Source organism: Cotesia typhae, unplaced genomic scaffold (assembly GCF_013202065.1).
Source record: "Cotesia typhae breed Kobodo isofemale line unplaced genomic scaffold, CoteBio_Ctyphae contig_20, whole genome shotgun sequence".
NCBI lineage: Eukaryota > Metazoa > Arthropoda > Insecta > Hymenoptera > Braconidae > Cotesia > Cotesia typhae.
Window position 1 is genome coordinate 89,109 of NW_027423725.1, and position 21,127 is coordinate 110,235.

General features: G+C 26.6%; 4 protein-coding genes across 10 annotated transcripts; 2 read left to right on the top strand and 2 right to left on the bottom strand.

The window, feature by feature from the left end:
* The first annotated feature begins 349 nt into the window (after positions 1–349).
* On the top strand, positions 350–4,728 carry LOC141538368 (kinesin-like protein Klp61F). Its single transcript, XM_074259779.1, has 5 exons — positions 350–548; positions 666–813; positions 1,149–1,298; positions 1,378–1,535; positions 1,927–4,728. The coding sequence occupies exons 1-5, from the start codon at positions 481–483 to the stop codon at positions 4,589–4,591; spliced, it is 3,189 nt and encodes a 1,062-aa protein (XP_074115880.1). The 5' UTR covers positions 350–480; the 3' UTR covers positions 4,592–4,728.
* Positions 4,729–5,936: 1,208 nt separating this feature from the next.
* Mas (trypsin-like serine protease domain-containing protein masquerade) lies at positions 5,937–13,814 on the bottom strand. 5 transcript variants are annotated; one of them, XM_074259787.1, is made up of 11 exons: positions 13,601–13,814; positions 13,176–13,208; positions 10,720–11,054; positions 10,620–10,650; positions 9,116–9,711; positions 8,910–9,036; positions 8,249–8,419; positions 7,370–7,649; positions 7,027–7,304; positions 6,553–6,707; positions 5,938–6,415 (listed from the first exon to the last, which is right to left on the bottom strand). In XM_074259787.1, the coding sequence occupies exons 3-11, from the start codon at positions 10,930–10,932 to the stop codon at positions 6,248–6,250; spliced, it is 2,019 nt and encodes a 672-aa protein (XP_074115888.1). In that variant the 5' UTR covers positions 10,933–11,054; positions 13,176–13,208; positions 13,601–13,814; the 3' UTR covers positions 5,938–6,247. The 5 variants fall into 5 exon arrangements, with proteins under 5 accessions (XP_074115885.1, XP_074115888.1, XP_074115886.1 ...); XM_074259785.1 differs by having other exon boundaries at positions 13,589–13,814; XM_074259786.1 differs by having other exon boundaries at positions 13,538–13,814.
* A 1,041-nt stretch (positions 13,815–14,855) lies between these two features.
* Positions 14,856–16,283, top strand: LOC141538379 (uncharacterized). The gene is made up of 4 exons (XM_074259808.1): positions 14,856–14,980; positions 15,064–15,147; positions 15,213–15,305; positions 16,060–16,283. Exons 1-4 carry the CDS (start codon positions 14,908–14,910, stop codon positions 16,281–16,283), a joined length of 474 nt encoding a protein of 157 aa, XP_074115909.1. The 5' UTR covers positions 14,856–14,907.
* Positions 16,224–20,199, bottom strand: LOC141538376 (annexin B9). Of its 3 annotated transcripts, none has more exons than XM_074259800.1 (8): positions 20,142–20,198; positions 19,892–20,027; positions 19,162–19,196; positions 18,693–19,074; positions 18,020–18,099; positions 17,688–17,934; positions 17,450–17,631; positions 16,224–16,408 (listed from the first exon to the last, which is right to left on the bottom strand). In XM_074259800.1, the coding sequence occupies exons 3-8, from the start codon at positions 19,189–19,191 to the stop codon at positions 16,358–16,360; spliced, it is 972 nt and encodes a 323-aa protein (XP_074115901.1). In that variant the 5' UTR covers positions 19,192–19,196; positions 19,892–20,027; positions 20,142–20,198; the 3' UTR covers positions 16,224–16,357. The 3 variants fall into 3 exon arrangements, with proteins under 3 accessions (XP_074115901.1, XP_074115900.1, XP_074115899.1); XM_074259799.1 differs by lacking the exon at positions 16,224–16,408 and adding an exon at positions 16,436–16,527 and having other exon boundaries at positions 20,142–20,199; XM_074259798.1 differs by lacking the exon at positions 16,224–16,408 and adding an exon at positions 16,621–16,845 and having other exon boundaries at positions 20,142–20,193.
* Positions 20,200–21,127: the final 928 nt, after the last annotated feature.

Below are 21,127 nucleotides of genomic sequence, written 5' to 3' on the forward strand. Positions count from 1 at the left end.
ACATTTTTTTAAAATTGTACTTACAGTTTTTGGTGTTTTTTACAAATAAAATTTTTTTTTAATAATTTTTTCAATTAAAAAAAAATTATAAAATTTTTAGATGGCTAAAAATTTTTTTTTTAATTTTTACATGTTTTTTTTATATTATAATTTTTTTTTTTAATAATTTAATTGCTATAAAATAAAAAAAAATATTTTTATAATTAATTTAAACAAAATTAATTTGTGAGTGAAAAGAAAATAAATTTTAAAATAACACTGTCATCTGAAAGAACTGTTATAACTGACACTAGCGCCACGTGGTTCAAGAAACGTGAACTAAACAAACATTTAAAAAAGTTTCCGGTGTAACCGTCAAAACATAAACGATAAACTAAACTCGTAAAGTGCATCTTTAATTTCTCCGACAATTGTGACATTTAATTAATTACTTTTGTGAGGATAATTATAATTAACGAGTGTCATTAATTGAAAGTAAAAATGAGTGAATTACCGAACAGATCTAAGAAAGAAAAAAATCAACATATTCAAGTGTTTGTGCGAGTGAGGTAAGACGCCAAGTCCTAACCCTCATTTTTATCAACAATTAAATTTATTTAATTTATTTTTTTTTTAGTTGAATTTTATTAAAGTTTATTAAATTTATTTATTGTAAATTTTTTCAGACCGTCAAATCAAAGTGAATCATGTGGAAAATCTTTTACTGTTATCGATGTACCGAGTTACAAGGAAGTCCTGGTGCGAGAACGACCACAGGACAAAGTTTCCAAGAAATTTACATTTGATAGAGTTTTTGGACCAAAGTCTAAACAGGTATTTTATTTATTTATATTTTATTTTTTTTAAATTAATTTATTTAAAAAAAATTTTTTTTTATTTTATTTTTAATTAATTAATTAATTAATTAATTAATTTTTTTTTTTTTTTTTCTTCAAAAAAAACGAATAAATGCACCAATTATTGACCGATTAAGATTTTTTTTTGTCTTAAGCTCTAAAAAAAAACTATTATTATTCAAAAAAAAAATTTTTTGTAAGTAAATAAATAACATTTAATATTTTTTATTCAAATTAAATTAGTAAATTAATAATTAAAAATTATATAATAATTAAATTCACTTACTAATAATTATAAAAATTATTTATCAGCTGGACGTCTATACAGCAGTAGTAAATCCTTTTGTAGCAGAAGTACTCGCTGGTTACAATTGTACTGTATTTGCTTATGGACAAACAGGTACAGGAAAAACATATACGATGGAAGGTGCCGGCAGTGATCCAGCAGCATCTTGGCAAACGGTAAAAATAATTATCTATTAATAATTTAATTAAAAATTTTTCTACTGTATAAAATATAAATAAAAATTTTTAAATATAGAATTCAGATGCTGGAATAATACCACGAGCACTGAGTAATCTCTTCGATGACCTACGCCTTGGAACGCAGGAATATACCGTAAAGGTATCTTTTCTCGAGCTGTACAATGAGGAATTATTTGATCTTCTTTCATCGCACGAAGATGCTTCTAAACTCAAGTAATTATTATTACAAAATTTATTTAAAGGATCATTTTGGTTTGTTATTTTTTTGAACACAAAATTTAATTTTATAAAAAAAATATTTCTTTTTTTTTTTTTAAACCAATATTTTTGCTGTAATTCCAAAATTAAAGTTCAAAATTAAAGACTCAAATTTTGTGATAATTATAAATCTTATTTTTGAAATTGATCAAAAAAAAAAAAAAATTTTTTTTTTTTATAAAATTAAATTTTGAATTTTTGTTTGATCACTCAAAAATTTTAACACAATATTTTTTGTTCAAAAAAATGTAAAAAAAATTTTTTTCAAAAATTACAAACCAGAATGATCCTCCAAACGAAAAAAAATCTACAAAAATAAATTAATTTTTAATTTAAAAAAAAATAGATTATTTGAGGACTCAACAAAAAAAGGGTCAGTAATAATCCAAGGCCTTGAAGAAGTAATCGTCCACAATAAAGACGAAGTCTACAAAATTTTACAACGAGGTTCCGAAAAGCGTCAAACAGCAGCAACATTAATGAACGCGTCCTCCAGCCGTTCGCACACAGTTTTTTCCATAACCGTGCACATGAAAGAGTGCTCCGTAGAAGGCGAGGAGCTGATAAAGACGGGAAAGTTGAACCTAGTAGACCTGGCGGGTTCAGAAAATGTAGGCCGTTCGGGAGCAGTTGACAAGCGTGCCCGGGAAGCCGGAAATATAAACCAGTCTCTCCTGACATTAGGCCGAGTGATAACCGCGTTGGTGGAAAGAGGTCCGCATATTCCGTACCGAGAGTCGAAGCTCACGCGCTTGCTGCAAGACTCTCTCGGAGGAAGAACCAAAACTTCAATAATTGCGACGATATCTCCGTCATCTTTGAACTTGGAAGAAACGCTTTCGACTTTGGATTACGCGCATCGCGCTAAAAACATCACAAACCGTCCTGAGATAAACCAGAAGCTCACCAAAGCCACGCTGATAAAAGAATACACGGAAGAAATCGAGCGATTGAAGCGCGACTTGCTTGCTACTCGCGAGCGCAATGGCGTTTACTTGTCTTCTGAAGATTACGATCGTTTAGTAGCGAATAATAATTCCCAAGGCAAAGAAATTGAAGAGAAAATTCAATTTATTAAAGTTCTTCAAGAAGAACTTGAAAATAAATCAAAATTATTTGAACAGGTGAGTCACAAGCTTGAAAAAACTTGCTTAAAGGTCAAAGTAATAAAACAGGACCGCGACGAGCAGAAATATTTAGTCGACAATTTGGAGAAAATTAAGGAAAGCTTGTCGTCGCAAGCGCACACTCTTTTAGAAGTTGCTGACACTGCTACTGATCATACTCTTCGTTTGCATGATAAAATAGCGCGGAAAAATATAGTCGAGGACCAAAATGACCAACTTTGCAAGTCTTTTGTCTCGAGAATTAGCGAATCTTTAAAAGAATTAATTTTTGATGTTAATAAATACTCTTCTGAAGTTATTAACGAGTCAAAAGCCGTCAAAGATTTGGTTTTTGAGCGCTCAGATGTTCACAGGAAAGATCTTGAAGGATTTTTGGGTAAAAAAGACAAAGATTTTGGAAAGTATGAAGAAAATTTGGAAGAAATTAATAAAGTATCTTGGATTAATTCCGGGAATTATAAAAATTTATTTGAAGATATTGTAATTCGCGCTAAAGAAATTGACGAGGAAGAAAAGAAAAAATTGATTAACGTCTCCGAGCATTTTGCTAATGAAATAAAAAGATTGGTGAACAATCAGATCGCGGAAAATTTAGCTAGCGCTGAAAAAGACATCCAGAATAAATTGAGATTTTTGCGGCAGCAATTGCAAGTTACTGTCACTGACTTGTACCTAACTATGAACGAAAAAATAAATTTGGTCGACAGTAAGCTGGCTAATCTTAAAGAAAAGCTCAAGATTAGGGAAGATTCTAACGTTGCTAATCAAAACAAAGAAGAGAAGTTTGATGAGCTGATGAAAGCGATGATGGATAATTATTTGGAGCTGAGAAAGGGGATTAAACTTGACCGTGAGAAGGATTCTGAAGCTACCAAGCTTTGGTTGGGAGAAATAGATTTTATTAAAAAGGAGGTCAAGGATGTTTCTGAGAAGCACCAAGATTTGAAGCGGTTTGTAGACTCGGAGGTCACTAACAATGTCAAGGGGATTCAAGAAGTTCTTGCGGAGAGTGTGAAGGCCAATTGTGGCATTGCCAAGGAGACTATTTGCGGGGGAGAGAAGCTAGCGGACAAGTTTAAGAATTTATTAGCTGACGCGAGCCAGATGGTAAGTGATTACAGAGAAAAGGTCGAAGAGAAGATGATCGAGGCTGGAGAGGCTGTTGATAAGGACCAGGTAGGTTTAAGCGATAAGATTAGAGGACTGGAGGGAGTTTTCAGGAGCGACCTTGAGCAGGATCGCGGACTTGTGCAGAAATACCTTCAGGAAGTTGGTGAGATGAGTCAACAAGTCAAAAGAGCTGTTGAGGAAGCTCAAAAAAGGGCAGAAGGCCGAAAGGATGGTCTGGTTGACAATGTAGAAAATATTGAAGGAAGCTTGAAGCGCTTCTTTTATGAAGAGGTCAAGAAAGACGTTCCTACTGGCTCGACTCCGATTAAGAAAGATTTTGAGTACCCGAAAAAAATTGTTGAGATGTCCCCCAGGGAAAGGATTGTCCAGAAATTCAGAAAGTGGAGGGAAGAACATCCTGACGAGGAGGAGGAAGATGATACTCTGGATTTGGATGTCACTCTTGCGTCTAATTTGAACGAAACTGAGGTCATTCCTCCCACTCCCGTTCAGAGGTCTAAATCTTTTGATAAAGTTAGGGAGACTACTGGCGCTAAGCTTTTTAATGCTAGGTCCGAGCAGCAGATTAATTTAGAGCTTTCTGATTTTCAAAGGAGCAGTTTGACTTCTACTGGAGACACTTCTAGTGATGAATTTATTTCGAGTAATAAAGAAAATGGGAAAAAACGCAGTGGAGATAAAAGAGTCTCCAAGCAGACTAAATTTGTGCCCAGGAAATATTCTAAGAAAGTTTTAACGAGCCATAATGATTAATGTTTTTTTTTTTTTTTTTTTTTTTTTTATAAGGGACCGTAATCTTTTTTTTTTTTTGTTAAGTAAATTTATATTTTTAAAAACATTTTTTTTTATGAAAAATAAAACCGACTAGATTGTATTATTAATAAAATTGTATGTATTGAATTTTTCAATTTTTATCAGTCGTTTTTAATTTTTCATTAAAATTACCTTTTAAAAAAAAAGAAAATTTAGAAGATAAGGTAAAAGTCCCAATTATTGACACTATTAGAGACAAAGTTATGATTTTATTTTTTTTAAGCAATCAAATATCAATATCGTTGAATTTTGTTTGTGGTAATGTCTCAAGTAATGTTTTTACTAATCAATTTTTTTTTTTTAAATGATAATCACTGATATTTACTAATTAATTTTAAATAATTAAATAGAGTATCCGGATACACCAATTATTGACACCTATACTAAGCATGCGTCGAATCATCTGCTTATTCTTATTTATCGAAAGTTATTATTAAAGTTTATTAATAATAATTTCCATAAATGATTAATTACTTTTAAAAATATAAAAATTAATTTATTTAATCAGAAGAGTTCAAACTCTTACAGTTAATTTTTTAGGTTTAAGTAAAAAAAAGGCGTGATAGCGCTGTCAATATGAGATTCACACTTAAAAATTATCAATTAGTTATTGACACCCATTATTTAAATATTATAAAGCATACAATTAATTTCGATTATCCAATTTTATAAATTTTTCATATATTGTTAATTAAAAAAAAAAAAAAAAAAGATTATACAATTAGATGAAGAAATTAATTTAAACTCGGCATTTAAAAAAAATGCTTTTCCAACCAAAGTTGTTAAAAAAATAGACGCTCGTAAGCTGGTTTGATGAACTGGTGCTAACTTTATTTTTTTTTAATAATTAATATTTAATATTTAGAATTGACAGTAATTTTTTTCAATTTTTTAATTAATTAGAATTTAATAAAAATTTATATGATAGTTATTTTTATTACAGATAATTAAATATATTTAAAAATTATTTAGGGTGTCAATATTTAGACCTCTGTCAATAATTGGGGTTTTTACCTTAATATTATTTTTTTTTGTTAAGTAAATTTTTATTTTTTATATACAATTTTTTTTTATAAAAAATAAAATTGACTTATAAATAATGTATTAATTTTGAATTAAAATTGACCTTTTTTGTTGGAAAAAAAATTATAAAATTTATTAGATATATGCGATACATAAATATTAATACTCTTTTTTTTTTTTTTTTTTTTATTATTATTATTATTATTATTATTATTATTATTATTAATATTAATTTAATTATATAAATTCAAATACAATACAACACACATATTAACTTAGTATAAAAAAATATAAGTAAATTTTTCAATAAATTTTTTTACAAATTTAAAAAAGTACTAAAATTTTATAAGTCATGGCATAATTATAACTAAGGCATAAATATACAAAGCGTAGTTAGGAGTATTAAAATAAATTAATTCGTTGCATTTTGACAATATTTATTTGAGAATAAAAAGATTTTTTTTTTTTTTTTATCAATCGTCAAAATGCAACAAAAATAATAAACTAAATAAATACTATTTTTTAATGAATTAATAATGATTATAATTATTATTAATATTGGTAATGAAAAAGCTAAAGATTATTAACGGAGATTATTTGATTAATCCAACCAATGAAAGCAGATACTTTCACGTAAACACCAGGTACGTCTACTCGGCCACATCCAAATCCCCAGGAGACTAAACCAGCTAATTCATAAAATCCATCGTCTTGACAAACTAGTGGACCACCTCCGTCACCCTGAAAAATTTTATTTATTATTTCAATAAATTTTTTTATTAAAAAAAATTAATTTATTAATTTTTTATTTAAAAATTAATTTACTAATTTTTTATTTAAAAATTAATAAATTAATTTATTATTTTAAAAATAATTACCTGGCATGCATCGTTTCCAAGTTCACCGCCGGCACAAAAACTACTCGCAGGAAGAATAAATATTTTTTCTGTAACTGCATTTACTTTACGAATGCACTCTGCGTCACTGACAATAGGGATTTCTGCTTCACGAACCTTTAGAGGAATAGGTCCAGCTGTAAATTAATTTTTTTTTTTAATAATTAATTAATTATTTTATTATCAAGAGAACATACATATTGCCATTTTACCAGCATGATATTGAATTTAGCAGTCACTTGGCAATTTTTGAAAAAATTTTATTTAACAAATAAATTAATTTAAAAAAAATTCTTAAAATTATCAAATATTTTTTAAATTAATGTTCATCACAAAAAAATTGATATGAAGAAATTTTAAAAAATTAAAAATGCAATTTTTAAAAAATATATTTTTTTTTTAATTAGATTATTTTAAATATTAATATTTAATCAAATTTCAGGAAAAAAAAATTACCTTCTCCCATATATCCGTATCCAGTAACCGTACATCTCTTCCCAGCAGTATGACTGACTCCTCTGGCAGGTAAACAAACCAAACAAACCCCATCTTTTAATTCCGCTTGTCCGTGAAGCTTCAACAAAGCAATGTCATTATCCAGCGTTTGACTGTTGTGGTTGTGATGAATATAAGTAGTTGCAACTCTCAAAGTCTGAGCTGCTGAGCTGCCATACTTCCTTGTCAAATCATGATCTCCAACTCGCACGTAGATAGCGTCACCTGACCTGACAATGCTGCCAAAAATTGTCAGATTGTGCTTAGAACTAACTGGGGTAAATTTTAAATTAAAATTACTTACTTAGTGACACAGTGAGCAGCAGTTAGAACCCACTGAGTGCCGATAAGAGCTCCACCACACAAATATTGATTCAAAGAATTGATAAGGGCTACTTGCCAACACCATTCATTGGCATCAGCGTCCTCTCCTCCGACTACCCGCCCGTCTCGGAGGATACTTCTCGCTTGTATGGGACCTCGCGAAGTTCCTTTTACTCCGCAGACGTATTTACTGTAAATCGGGCTCTTGGTGCTCGGAATTTGAGTCGTTGTTGTCATTGGTGTTGTCATTGTTGTTTCGTCTAAAAATTTAATTGATAATTTTAAGAATTTTTGGAACAAATAAAATTTGGCAAAAAAAAAAAATTATAAAAAAAATTGACATTTAGAAATTTTAAAAAATTAAAAATCCAATTTTTTTTAAATAATTTTTTGGAATAAATTTATTTGTTAAAAAAAAAAAATAAAAAATTGTCAAGTGACTGCTAACAATAATGTCATTTTATGAAAATAAATTTAGCAGATATTTAATAATTTTTTTTAACAAATAAATTATGGCAAAAAAAATTAAGAAAAAAAATTGACATTTAGAAATTTAAAAAAAATTAAAAATACAATTTTTTAAAAATTATTTTTTTTTTTTAAATAAAATTTAAAAATTTTCTTATGACAGCTAACTTTAATGTCATAAAAAATTTTATTGAATTGTTTATGAAAATTAAATTATAGCCGACATTTAAAAATTGTTAGAATTTTTTTAAAACTTTTTTCTTTTTTGAAATTTTGCGAAAATTGTGATAATTAATTTTTTTTTTTTTAATTGTTAATTTTTTATATATTTTAATATCAATCTCGGCTAATTTTAAAATCATGAAATATTTAAATCTCAGAGTAAACTTACATCGAGTAGGAAGAGTCGAAGTGTAAGGACGTAAAGCAATGAAGCTGTCATTTTTATTTGAAATAGTATCAGTGGAATTTCCATGCTGAAATTCTCGGATGAGAGATTTTGGCGCGCAACACTGGTGGCCGAATTTTTTACACTTGAATATATTGGTAAGTTCAGCGTTTCCTAAAAAAATACTTAGTATATAAATTTTTAAATTTCTAAATTATGAATAAAAAAATTTTGGCTTGATTTTTAAATATTTATGACACTATGTAACCATATGTATGACACTATATGACGTACCAAAATTTTTTTACAACGTATTTTTACTTTAAATTCATAGAAATAATGAAAAAAAATTTTTTTTTAATTTGAAATTAACTTTGATCAAAATTTTTTGGAATTTAAAATTTGTGATAATTTCTTTATTTAATTAAAAAAATTTTGTTTATCATTTTTATGAATTTAAAGTAAAAATACGTTTTTTCCCAAAAAAAAAAAAAAAAATTTTTGGTAACCCCTTATGGCTCCCGGAAGGTACCCTAGGTGCCATAAGGGCGTACCAAATTTTTTTTTTGCATTTCTGCCCATTTCCGAAAAAAATTTTTTGGTAAATTTTATAATGCATCTAACGCATTATAAATTATATTGTAAATAATAATAAAAAACTTACGGAAGCACGTAAAAGATAAATAAGAAACTATACAAGATCCAGGACACTCTGGCCGAGGATCTGGAGGCATAGAAACAGTAGTCGTCGGCGCTCGAGTGGTAGAAGGTCTTGGCCTAGGTCTAGGAGTCTAAAAAACGAATTAAGGTAAGAAATTTAAGATTTAATAATTTTAAAATCTAAAAATTAATTAATTAATCAGAACTTACATGAGCAGGTGCGTTGCTTTCATCACAGCAGACATATCCGCTCTGACAGGTAGAAGTTCTCCCAATAATAGTATTCGGCCGTTCGCAAAACGCAGCCATGATCGTCAGCAAACAAAATCCGCGGCAAGGAGGCAACTTTGGCTGCGGAGGTCTCGTTGTAGGTCTCGGGGTAGTTGTGGTTTGTACTTCTACCTTTGCTGGAGCATCGGTGATGCAGCAAGTCCCGTCAGAGGGACACTCAGCCTCATGATCGTGGTTCTCGCAGAACAAAGCGAACAACCCGTTGACACACTCACCTCTGCAAGGTTTCCTTGGAGCTGGTTTGGGTCTAGCTGTGGTCGTGTATTGAGTCGCCGGTGTGACAGTACTCGTGGATTTCTCGGCGTATTTTTCTTGCGGACGGGCTGATGTCTGGGTGGTATTTTTTACTGTTTTAGACCTATCAATAACGTAAAATTCCGGAGGAGGATTGTTGCCAAAAGAGTCACGGGAAACGCAGCATCTGTGTTCAGGCTTGCAGAGACTGTCGATGTTGACTATCGCTTCGCAGTAGTTAGCAATCCTGGCTTCGATGCAAACGCCAGAACATTTAGGAACTGGAAAATAAAATTTTTTTAGTCTATAATTCCTAATTTATGAGGTGGAAGATTTTTTTATCTACGAGTATAACTTTAAGAAAAATTAATTAAACTGGAAAATTTTAATACACATATAGATATATATTCATTTATATATATACTTGATTTTTTTTATACTCTACTTATTACACCGATAAAACCTATTCTACTTTATTATCCAGTTATTCAAAGTTACGACTTTTATTAATTTATTTTCAATAAAAAATTAGAAACTTGAGAAAAATATTTCGATAATAAAGTTATTTCATTTTTTACCAGTAGTTTTTCCAAGAACTTTGACATTTTTAAACTTCCCGCTTTGAAAATTAATTTTTTTTAAAAATACCGAGTTATTGATTTCGGTGGAATTTTAAGAATAAGAGTTTTTCATGAGATCTCGAGGTTTTGAGGTCTTAGGAAGCTGTTCCGACTATTCCCGGCTGGACGTCCGGCCGTGTGTATGTATATAAATAAAATTTTGCCGTAGGATATCTTTAGAACGAATCAACCGATCGAGATGACTGACACGGTGTTCTAAAGTGTTCATTGAGACTTCGATCTGATTAGATTTTAAAGTTAATCGCCAGAGCCCTTTCAGAGAAATTCAAAAAATAAAAACCAAAAATACATTTTTTTTAAGTTTTTTCTAAATAACTTTCAAAATATTTGACTAATCAACTCTAGACATCAGCGATACTTTTTTGTACTTGAAAAACTAAGTCGAATGCCGCCAAGCAAGTCAAAATCAAACGACAAGTTCAAAAATTCTAGCCATTAAAAAATTTCTAAATAATCGTTTGAATTTTTGAGCTCGAAGAGCTCAAAATTAGTTGGAATTTTTTCAAGCGAAGCTTGAAAAAAGCAGAAAAATCCAAATTTTTCATTACCTGTCTTGTCACTGGCATTTTTATGGCCATTCTGAAAGCAGTAAAATTAAACTATTATAATTTACAACTACAATAAAAAATTTGTTTCTAATAAACTTACCGATTGAGTGGTCGACACTGTCGTTATCGACGTGATTGGAGCAGGCGTCGTGGTCGAAACCGTTGTCGGTACAGGTGTGGTAGTGGTGGTGGTTGTCGTCGTCGGTGGCGGTATTTCCTTGAGGGTGGTGCTGGTCATTCCGATTCCCTCAATATCGTTCTCCGACACGGAACCATCCGTTCCATTAGCTGGCTCGTTCACGCAACATCTCATGCTAGAAGTCGGACACTGGACCTCGTCAAGAACTTTGTCGCATATTAGCGTCGCCAAAGCGTGGACACAAACTCCAGGACAGTCCGCGCTATTAGCCGTATCTGCCAGTGAATCTAGCAACCCTGAAAAAAATATTTTATTTTTTTTTTAATAATTAATAATAATAATTGTTAAATTGCACTGTACTTTCTTAAATATTGACATTTTTTAAGATTTAAGCTCATCTTCATGTTACACTCATCAAGAGCATTCATTTAAGTACCCACATGCATTTTTGACATATTTTTTATATATACATATATATAAAATATATAAATATATAAAATATATGAAAAATTGATGTGGGTACTCAAATGAAAGGTCTTGATGAGCGTAATCTCAGGGTGAGCTTATATCTTTAATAAATGTCAATAGTTCACAAGATACAAGGTCATTTCTTCTCAAGACCTTTGCAATGACACTAAATTACACTAAAAAAATCGACTTTATCATATAATTATCCTGGACAAAAAATTTTTCTTATTCTCTTAAAAACATAAATTATTTTTTTAATAAAACTGATGTAATATTTTTTAAACAGGTTTGACCTGAAGAAATATAAATATTATAAACTCGTTAGAACACGTTAGAAAATAACGTTATCCGTAACTAAAATACTAAAAGGATAAAATAAAAATTCCTGCATACATAATCATTATCTGATCGTGAGATCCCCCGTAGCTTAGGCGAGTCATTGAACTGGAGATTCTTGTTATAACAGATTATGACACGTTACAGAACCGTTAAATATATATATATATATATATATATATATATATATATATATATATATATATATATATATATATATATATATATATATATATGTGTGGCAAGTATATTTAAATTTTAAGTAATAATCTTTGTTAATTGTTTTCATTATTATTATTTTTTTCAGATCAAGTGAGAGTTTGGATTTTTTTAGCTTTCAATTATTTGCTCTTAACAGCAATTACAATAATAAGAATCAGATAATTTTCACTTTTTTCTTTTTATTTTATTTTAATAAAAAAAAAAAAAATACTAGTTAATTAATATTAAAATTCTATAATAAAATTATAAAAAAAATTAATTCAACAATTTTATATGTAAAAATTATAAAAAATTAATATCTAATAGACTAATAAAAAATATAGCACTCTAAATATTACCGGTATACACTTAACAACACCGCAACAGTTCCCTAATCTTTAAAATTATTTATGTTTACTTTATTTGACAAATTTAATATTCTCTTGACCATTTTATAATTTTTTTTTTTACAAATAAATTTGTTTTTAAAAATTATTTAAAAAAAAATTGCATTTATAGTTTTTTAAAATTTCTAAATCTCAATTTTTTTTGCCATATTTTATTTGTTAAAAAAATTTATTAAATATCTGCTAAATTAATTTTCATTAAATAAAATTAAATAAAAATTTTTTTTATAATTTTTACATCCAAAATTTGTAAATTAAATTTTTTTTCTAATTTTTAAATCCAAAATTTTAAAATAAAATTTTTTTTTCTAATTTTTACATTCAAAATTTTAAAATAAATTTTTTTTATAATTTTAATATAAAATAGTAAAAAATAATAATAAAATGACAATAGTGTCTAAAATAAAATAATAGAAATCAGTATATTGTAATATAATGTAATTTTCACTTAACTTTAATGCAGGCGTAATATAACGGCCCGAAACAAACATAACGGTAGTTAATCAACGGTGCACCTTATAGACTCTACAATCTACTGATTTTTATTTGGAATAAAATTAAAATTAACAATCTAAAATCTTGTTGAAACAAAATCCCAAATAACCCATCAAAAAAAAAAAAAAAATTAAAAAATTAGTACTAAATTTTCAATAATTTTTTTTAGCCTGCCTAATAAATTTATCAGGTCACCTTCAAAAAACAAGCATGATAATTAATGCGGTAAAATATAGTAGCCTATAAAGTTGACTTTACTTAAATAAAAGTGTGTCAAGACAGTCTCATCATATATATACGTACCCAAGACACACACATAAATACTTAAACAACAACATTATATTCCTGACTACAAAACGGTGTCGCCAATTTCTATTTCTCGAAACTTCCGGTCGTGGAAAATCCGTTAACTATTTTTCAAACAACAAGTTAATGTTGTTGCTTCAATAGCAGCATCCGGCAAGAGTAACTTTACCGATTACTAAGGATTAAAAGAAGATTCGTGCGTACCTGACAAAAAACTCCCAGCTAACGAGTCGTCATCTTGAGCGGAAGCGTAAACAAACCACATTAACAGTAATAAGATCCATTTGACAGCCATTTTAAAATTAGTTTGTTTAAAAAAATATATTTAATATATATATATATATATATATATATATATATATATATATATATATATATATATATATATATATGTATATATATATATATATATATATAAATAAATAAGTCTTTGGTTAAATATAAATATATATAAAAAAATGTGCCGGTTAGACACGTGTCACTTGACCGCTTTCGATCATATTTTATAAATTTTATAAATTTTATAAATATCTGTCATTTTAATTTTTAAAATTATTGCAAGTCACTTTTGATTTATCAACACTTGACATTTGTTTTTAAAACTCGATTTTTATTACAATTATTTATACCCCGGGTGTTTTAGGTCGCTCTTGGGTTTTATTTATTTTCTTCTGAAGTGATCTGGAGCTTGTTGGCTCTACCTTACTACCTGGGAAGTGATTATCGGTATTAGTAACCTGAACGCCAACCGATTAGTTGGAGTGGGAAATTTAAAAAGTGTAGAAAGAGAAGACTGTTACTAAAAATCCACGAAGACGCCCGAAAGGAAACGAAAGAGAGTGGATGTTATAATTACAAGTGACAAGTGAATCTTACTAGTTTTAGTTTTTATTCTTTCTTCTTGTTGACAGTTAATTTAGTTGTTTACAATTGTTTTTTTTTTTTTTTTAACAAATTAATTATTGCAAAAAAAAATTATTTAAAAAATAATTTTTTTTTGCAATGAAGTTAGCTGTCAGCTGTTAATTTAAAAATTTTTTTAATAAATTAATTACAATAAAAAAATGCTTCTGAAAATTTTCACTTGTAATTTTTATTAATTTTTACATGTGAAATTTTTTAATTTAATTTTTTTTATAATAATTTAATTGCTATAAATATTCAAAAAAAATTTATATCTGTCAACTTCAGTGTCATAAAAAATAGGTTTGTAGAAATTTTAATAAATTAAAAAAGGCCATTTTTTAGAATTAATTTTTTGGTTAGAACAAATTTAAAAATTGTCACGTGACAAGCTAACCTTAATTTCATTTTTTATTGTTTCTTCTTGTCTTATTTTTTATTATTATTTATTAACTAAAGAAATAATTAAGTTTGCAGACACTAGACAATTTTTTAATTTTTTTTTATTTTTTTGTAATCATTTTTTCAACAAAAAAATTTTTTAGATCTCTTCTAACTTAATCTTCATTAATTAAGCAGATAGTTGATAATTTTAAGAATTTTTGTAACAAATAAATTATAGCAAAAAAAAAAAATTGACATTTAGAAATTTAAAAAAAAATTTAAATACAATTTTTCTAAAATAATTTTTTGAAAAAAATTTATTTGTTAAAAAAAAATTAGAAAATTGTTAAGTGACAGCTAAATTTAATATTAGAAATTAAAAAAAATTTTAAATGCAATTTTTTAGAACAAATATATTGAATAAAATTAAAAATTGAATAAATAATTTTTTTTGTAAAATTTAACTAAATTTTTATTAATAATAAATAAAAAAATTAAAACCTTTTTATCAGCTGTTGGTGAAAATAATGCCATCTACCTCGAATAACCTCAATTGACGTTATCAGTAAGTAAATACGTACTATTTTTTATTTTTATTTCTTTCACAATTGATAAAAGTCATATTGATTTTTTTTTTTTCAATCATACAATGAGTACAATGAATTATTACATATTTTTATTAATATTTTTTAGCATTAATTCAATCAATGCTCATTTTAACGGTATGTAAATATTTTATCATAATTTATAAATCACTATTTATTTACAAATGACTATTTTTATTTTTTTTTTTTTTTTTATCTAGAAAATCAAACCAGCGGATGTCACTGCGTTAATTACGACTGTGGATGCTGTCAAAAACTAAATTTATCCGTAATTCACGGGACTGGTAATTAAATATAATAATTAAACAAAAATTAATGTTTTATTTTTAAATATTATTTTTTATTTCAGTTTGCACAAATTTTACATATTTATCCGATGATTACGGAATATCATTGACAATCACTTACGACAATTATACATTGTACAACGAAACAATATCAGGTAAGTTTTTTTAATTTTTTTTAATTAACTTTTTAAGGTTAAATATTTAAATACAATTATTAAGAACAATTTTTAAAAGCGTCTAATAATTTTTTTATTTATTTATAACCTTAAAAAAAATTTTTAATAAAAATTAGTTTGGTAAATATTTAATAATTTTTTTAAAAAATAAATTACCAAAAAAAAAATTAAAAATGCAATTTTTTTTAATTAATTTTTTTTTTTGTTAAATAAAATTAAGAAATTTTTAATAAAAATTAGTTTGGTAAATAATTAATAATTTAAAAAAAAAATAAATTACCAAAAAAAAAATCCAAAAAAATTAAAAATACAATTTTTTTTTTGTTAAATATAATAAAAAAATTTGTAATAAAAATTAATTTGGTAAATATTTAATAATTTTCGTAAAACATAAATTACCAAAAAAAAAATTGACAAAAAGAAATTCAAAAAAAATTCAAAATGTAATTTTTAGAAAAAAAATTTTTTTTGTTAAATAAAATTAAAAAATTTTTAATAAAAATTAATTTGGTAACTATTTAATAATTTTTGTAAAATATAAATTACCAAAAAGAAATTTAAAAAAAATTAAAAATACAATTTTAAAAAAAAAATTTTTTTTATTCATAAAATTTTTTAAAAAATATTTTACTCATAAAAGTGATAAAAAATAAATATATCAAGCTTCTATATTTATATATAAATATTCTATAAATGTATATTAAATTTTTTATATAATAATATTTTTTTGCAGCACGTAATCCACCACCAATTTGTGTCGGAATTCCCGAATTTGAAAAAATAAGCGCCGAAATTTGTATAACCTTCTATGACTTAACTTTCAAGTTGCATCACTTTCATTGTTGCTCAAATTTGCGGGTTGCCATTTACCACGTAATTCACAAAGAAATAAATTTAGGCTGTTTTGACATTCCTTTGGTCCGAAAAAAAATTTATCCTAGCGTAATAGTTATTTAAATTAAAAAAAAAAAATAAGATCTATTTTTGAACACTGGAATGTTTCTTCCTAAAATTAATACACTTCTTTAAAATTAATTAAGAAGAGCAATAAGTAGTTTTTTACATGCCGCGGCACAATCGTCCTGCAATTAAAAATAATTATTTTCCAGTTATAAATTTTTAAAAATATTTTTATTGATATTAGTAATGTTTAATTAATAAGAGCAAGTAGAAGACGTTTAAAGTCGGCGCTGCAGTCACTCTGTAAATTAAACAGAAAGAAAACAAATAAAATAATGACCAAATGACTGTACGAAAATCCATCACGTAAATAATTAAAAAAAATATATATATATAATATTGTATAAGGCCATGCATTTATTTGTTTATAAATTATAATAACATGTTTAATAATAATAATAATAATAAATTGAGATATTTAGTCACAGATCATTAGTTAATTACATCGTTTATAATTAATGTGATGATTTTGAGTACATGTTAACGAATTATGTCATGTTTATGACTAAGCGCCAACCAAAGCAAGCAAAAGTCTCTTGTAATCTCCAGAAGTGTCGTCCTGTAACGTAATTGTTTATTAAATTAATATTTTTGTTATTAACTGATAAATGTGATGGTTTCTCGTACAAAATTATACTTATCTAATTAACATCAATGGTTATTAATTATTAATAATTAATGTCAGCATAAATTTTTATTTAATAATCTAATTTTATCGGATTTTAAATTTAAAGGATCATTTTGTTTTGTAAAAAAAATTTTTGAAAAAAAAATTTTTTTCACTCTTTGAAAATTTAAATTTAATTAAAAAATTTATTTTTTCCCAATTTTGGGTCCAATATATAAAATTTTATTGATATTTTACCAAAAATTTCTCTAATTTTCCTAAAATTCATCAAAATAATTTTTTCTAAACAAAATTCAATCCTAACCAAAAAAAAAAAATTCCCATTTCTTCGGGGAATCCCGGAACTCAGCGCCATATACCCTAAATTTTTCTAACTAAATCTTTTACACCGGAACCAAAATAATCCCTCTATAGATTTAAATGTTGAATAATCAAATTAAAAAAAAATTAATTTAATATTAAAATTAAAAATTAATTAATTTTTACTAATGAATAATTATTTTATGAAAAATAAAAATAAATTTAAAAATCTTACATCAATATCTCCAGCAAGTGATGATCCATAAATTTGTTGGTAAGCATCTTTAATATCTCCAAGATCTATTTCAGAGCGTGTAACAATAACACGAATAAGAGTAGAGTCGTCAGTTCCCACTCCAGAAATAGCGTTATGGAGTCTCTCAGCAAAGTAAGCAGTTTTATCTCTCGCGCATTTTACTAAATTAAAATTAAATTAATAGGTTTATAAAAAATATTTTTAAATCGATAATTACCAACTGCAAGGTAGCCATCCTCCAGAGATCCGGAGAACTCGCGGCGAATAGCGTCTTCGATGCTGCTACCGGAAATTTTTTCGTACTCGTGGAAGATTTTTCTCAACTGTGGAAAACTTTTAGTGATCAAAACTGCGTTAAAGGTACTCTCGTCCGTTCCCCATTGGCCTTCACCGGCTTCAAATAATTTCTGGGCCTCTTCTATTGCTGAAGCTTCGTCAATGTCCGGATCTTCATTTCTCGCAGCCTGTTATTTAATTTAATTTAATTAAATTGAATTAATCGATGCAAAAAAATTATAATTACACAGTATGTAATTAGTTATTACTTACACATGAGAGAGAAACTAATAGGCGTTTAAAATGTCCGGAAGTATCGCCTTTTAGGGCATCTTCTAATTCTGCGTCATAAACTGTAAAAATAATTTAATTAATTTATTTCTTAGAAATTATTTTTTTTAAATTAAAAAAATTTTTTAATTGCTTTAACTATTTTATGATTTTATATCTCGGCTCTAAATTTAATTTTGATAACAAAAAAAAAAAATATAAAACATTAATTACGCTTGAATAGATACAATATGCTGACGTCATATCTCAGACTTGAATTATTTCTTGAAACTTTCTAGTGAATTAATCTTAAGTGTGTCATGCATCGAAGGCTAATTGAACAATATAATTCTTAGAATATTAATATAAAACGTCATTTGAATATCAATTATAAATACTTAGACTATGAGTCATTTAATCATTGAATGAATTTTGTTCAATTACCCTTTACTTTCTTAAATATTGACATTTTTTAAGATACAAGCTTATCCTGATGTTACACTCATCAAGAGCTTTCATTTGAGTACCCACATGCATATTTGATATATTTTTCATATATACATATATATAAAATATATAAATATATAAAATATATGAAAAATTGATATGGGTACTCAAATGAAAGGTCTCGATGAGTGTAACATCAGGATGAGCTTATATCGTTAAAAATCCTTACGTTCTTTATAAACAGCTGCGATAGTCCTGACACCATAATTGCTTAAAGAAGCAAGAACTTCAATGATAGCTCCCTCGTCAGTTCCCATCCCAGAGATAGCATTATGGAGTTCCTTGGCGTAGTAATTCGGCAATGGGGTCATTAAAGCCAGAATAGCATTCTCAAAATTTCCACCGAGTTCAGATTTTAATTCAGAAATTAAATCTTTGCCGTACATGCTCTTAAATTTGTCGGCAATTTCAAGGCGTTGGACTATCCCGCGGTGCGCAAGGACGTCAATAATCGCCTGCTCGTCGGTACCAAACCCCTTCATGGCAGTTCGCAATAATGCGGCGTCTTCTTCTGCGTTGAAAGGATCAGCTGGGTAGACAGTTGGTGTACACTATTTTTTTTTAATTAATTAAATAATTAGTATTAGTTACTTATTTGTATTTATGTTAAGTAATTATTATTTAATTGAAGTACTTACTTGTACGTGGTAGTATTTACTGGCGGCCATTTTATCTGTAATAATAAATTATTTGGATTTAATTTTTTAAAGAAGAAATGGAATATTTAAAAAATAATTTTTTTTTAAGAAGAAAAAAAATTTTTTTTTTAATAAGAGAAGAAATTTTAAGTGCAATAATGATTTATTAAAATCTTTTAGGGAAGAAATATAATAATTAAAAACCAATTTTTTTTTTTTTTTAGAAAAAATAAAACATTTTTTTTTTTTCAAGAAGAAATATTTTAATAAAAGAAGAAATTTTAAGTGTAATAATAATTAATTTAATTTAATTTTTGTAAGGAATAAATATGTTTAAAAAATATTTTTTTAAAGAAGAAATATTTAAATAAAAATTTTAATAAAAGAAGAAAAAACAAAAATTATTATTTTATTGAATAATAAAATAAATTTAATGACAGTTCCGGATATACAAACACGCCCAAAAATTATTTTTCTAGGTCAACTCGAATTAAATAAAATAGATCGTAATTTATAAGCTTCTCAATGGTATAACAATTGATATTAATTAAAAATAATAAAACACTTTATAAATTATAAAAAAATAAAATTAATGTGAAAAAAAATTTTTGTAGAGCGTGAAATTATTTAAGAAAAAATAATTAATTGAAAAATTGAAGTAATTAAAAAAAAATTGGATAAATTATAAAAATTGAAGTTAATAATTAATAAAATATGTAAAACTACTCACTGGGTGTGGTTTTTAACAAAAATACGTCGTAAAAATGATCCCAAGAGAAAACTAGCTCTAGTATATATTATTTTATTATATATATAAATATATAGTTGACTCTAGACCACCGGATTCCAGACTGAAGACTGCAGACCTGAAGAGAAAAACTAGACTGAATATGTGTTATAAAACTATAATCTATATATATTTAATCTAACTATAGCGCGAATGCAAACAGATGACGTGTCTGTATAAAAAAAATTATTACTCTGAGTTCTTGGTTCTTCTGGCTGATGACTCGATACCAGATGAGTTATTGAGTTATTACATAAAATAACTGCAAACAATTGAAATCTGTGACTCACGATTACGATCTTCAAAAAAAAAAGTGTAAAATCTGACGTCAATAGTCACTAGTGTTACCTTGAAACTTGAAGATTCTCCCGGCTACCGGCAGTTGAAAGCAAGTTTGAATTCGCTCCTAGATTTAACGCATGCGTTGTTATCTGTAATGACAAGGCAGACATTAGAAATTTTTTAATAATTTTAAAACAATTTAATTATTATAAAAAAAAAAAAAATTTTAATTAAAAAATTCCACATGTGAAAATTTTTAAAAATTATTTATAATACAAAAATCAGCTGATGTTCAATAATTTTTAATTTTTAATTTTATCAATTAAATTGTCAGTAAAAAAATACTTACAAAAATTATGAAAATTAAGTTGGCCGACATCTGAAAATTTTAAAAGTTTATCTTAATTGAAAAATCATTACAAATAAATAAAAAAAAAATTTTATTTTTAAAAAACTTGAAAAACTAGAGGTAAGTGCAATTTTTTAAAAATATTTTTTAGATCTAAATTAATAAATGAAAAAAAAAAAATTAAAAATGTCGATAACACTGAAGTTGAGATTTAAAAAATTTTTTGGAGTTTTATAGTAATTAAATTATTAAAAAAACAAATTAATTAAAAAGTTTCACATGTAAAAATTAATAAAAACTTTTAGAAGCATTTTTTTATTGTAATTAATTTGTCAAAAAAATTTTTTTAATTGACAGCTAACAGCTAACTTCAGAATTCACAAAGAATTAGATCAAGCGCCTCTACAGGCAAAAAAGGTAACTAAAAATGGCGCGAAATAAAAAATTTAAAATTTATCCACCGCTAGAGGCGCTGAAACTTGAGTTTATATTTTACAGCTGCTTGGACAATAGCTAGTAGATATATATTCGGAACACGCGCATAAAAG

Coding starts and splice junctions, on each gene's coding strand:
- LOC141538368 (XM_074259779.1), top strand. CDS start 481: ATGAGTGAATTACCGAACAGATCTAAGAAAGAAAAAAATCAACATATT. Junction 814..1,148: donor TTGGACCAAAGTCTAAACAG/GTATTTTATTTA, acceptor ATTATTTATCAG/CTGGACGTCTATACAGCAGT. Junction 1,299..1,377: donor CAGCAGCATCTTGGCAAACG/GTAAAAATAATT, acceptor TTTTAAATATAG/AATTCAGATGCTGGAATAAT.
- LOC141538376 (XM_074259798.1), bottom strand. CDS start 19,191: ATGGCCGCCAGTAAATACTACCACGTACAA. Junction 18,100..18,692: donor CGCAGCTGTTTATAAAGAAC/GTAAGGATTTTT, acceptor TTATTTTTACAG/TTTATGACGCAGAATTAGAA. Junction 17,935..18,019: donor TATTAGTTTCTCTCTCATGT/GTAAGTAATAAC, acceptor ATTAAATAACAG/GCTGCGAGAAATGAAGATCC.
- Mas (XM_074259784.1), bottom strand. CDS start 13,266: ATGGCTGTCAAATGGATCTTATTACTGTTAATGTGGTTTGTTTACGCT. Junction 7,650..8,248: donor TTCGACTCTTCCTACTCGAT/GTAAGTTTACTC, acceptor TTAAATTTTTAG/ACGAAACAACAATGACAACA. Junction 6,708..7,026: donor ATACGGATATATGGGAGAAG/GTAATTTTTTTT, acceptor ATTAATTTACAG/CTGGACCTATTCCTCTAAAG.
- LOC141538379 (XM_074259808.1), top strand. CDS start 14,908: ATGAGTACAATGAATTATTACATATTTTTATTAATATTTTTTAGCATT. Junction 14,981..15,063: donor AATCAATGCTCATTTTAACG/GTATGTAAATAT, acceptor TTTTTTATCTAG/AAAATCAAACCAGCGGATGT. Junction 15,306..16,059: donor GTACAACGAAACAATATCAG/GTAAGTTTTTTT, acceptor ATTTTTTTGCAG/CACGTAATCCACCACCAATT.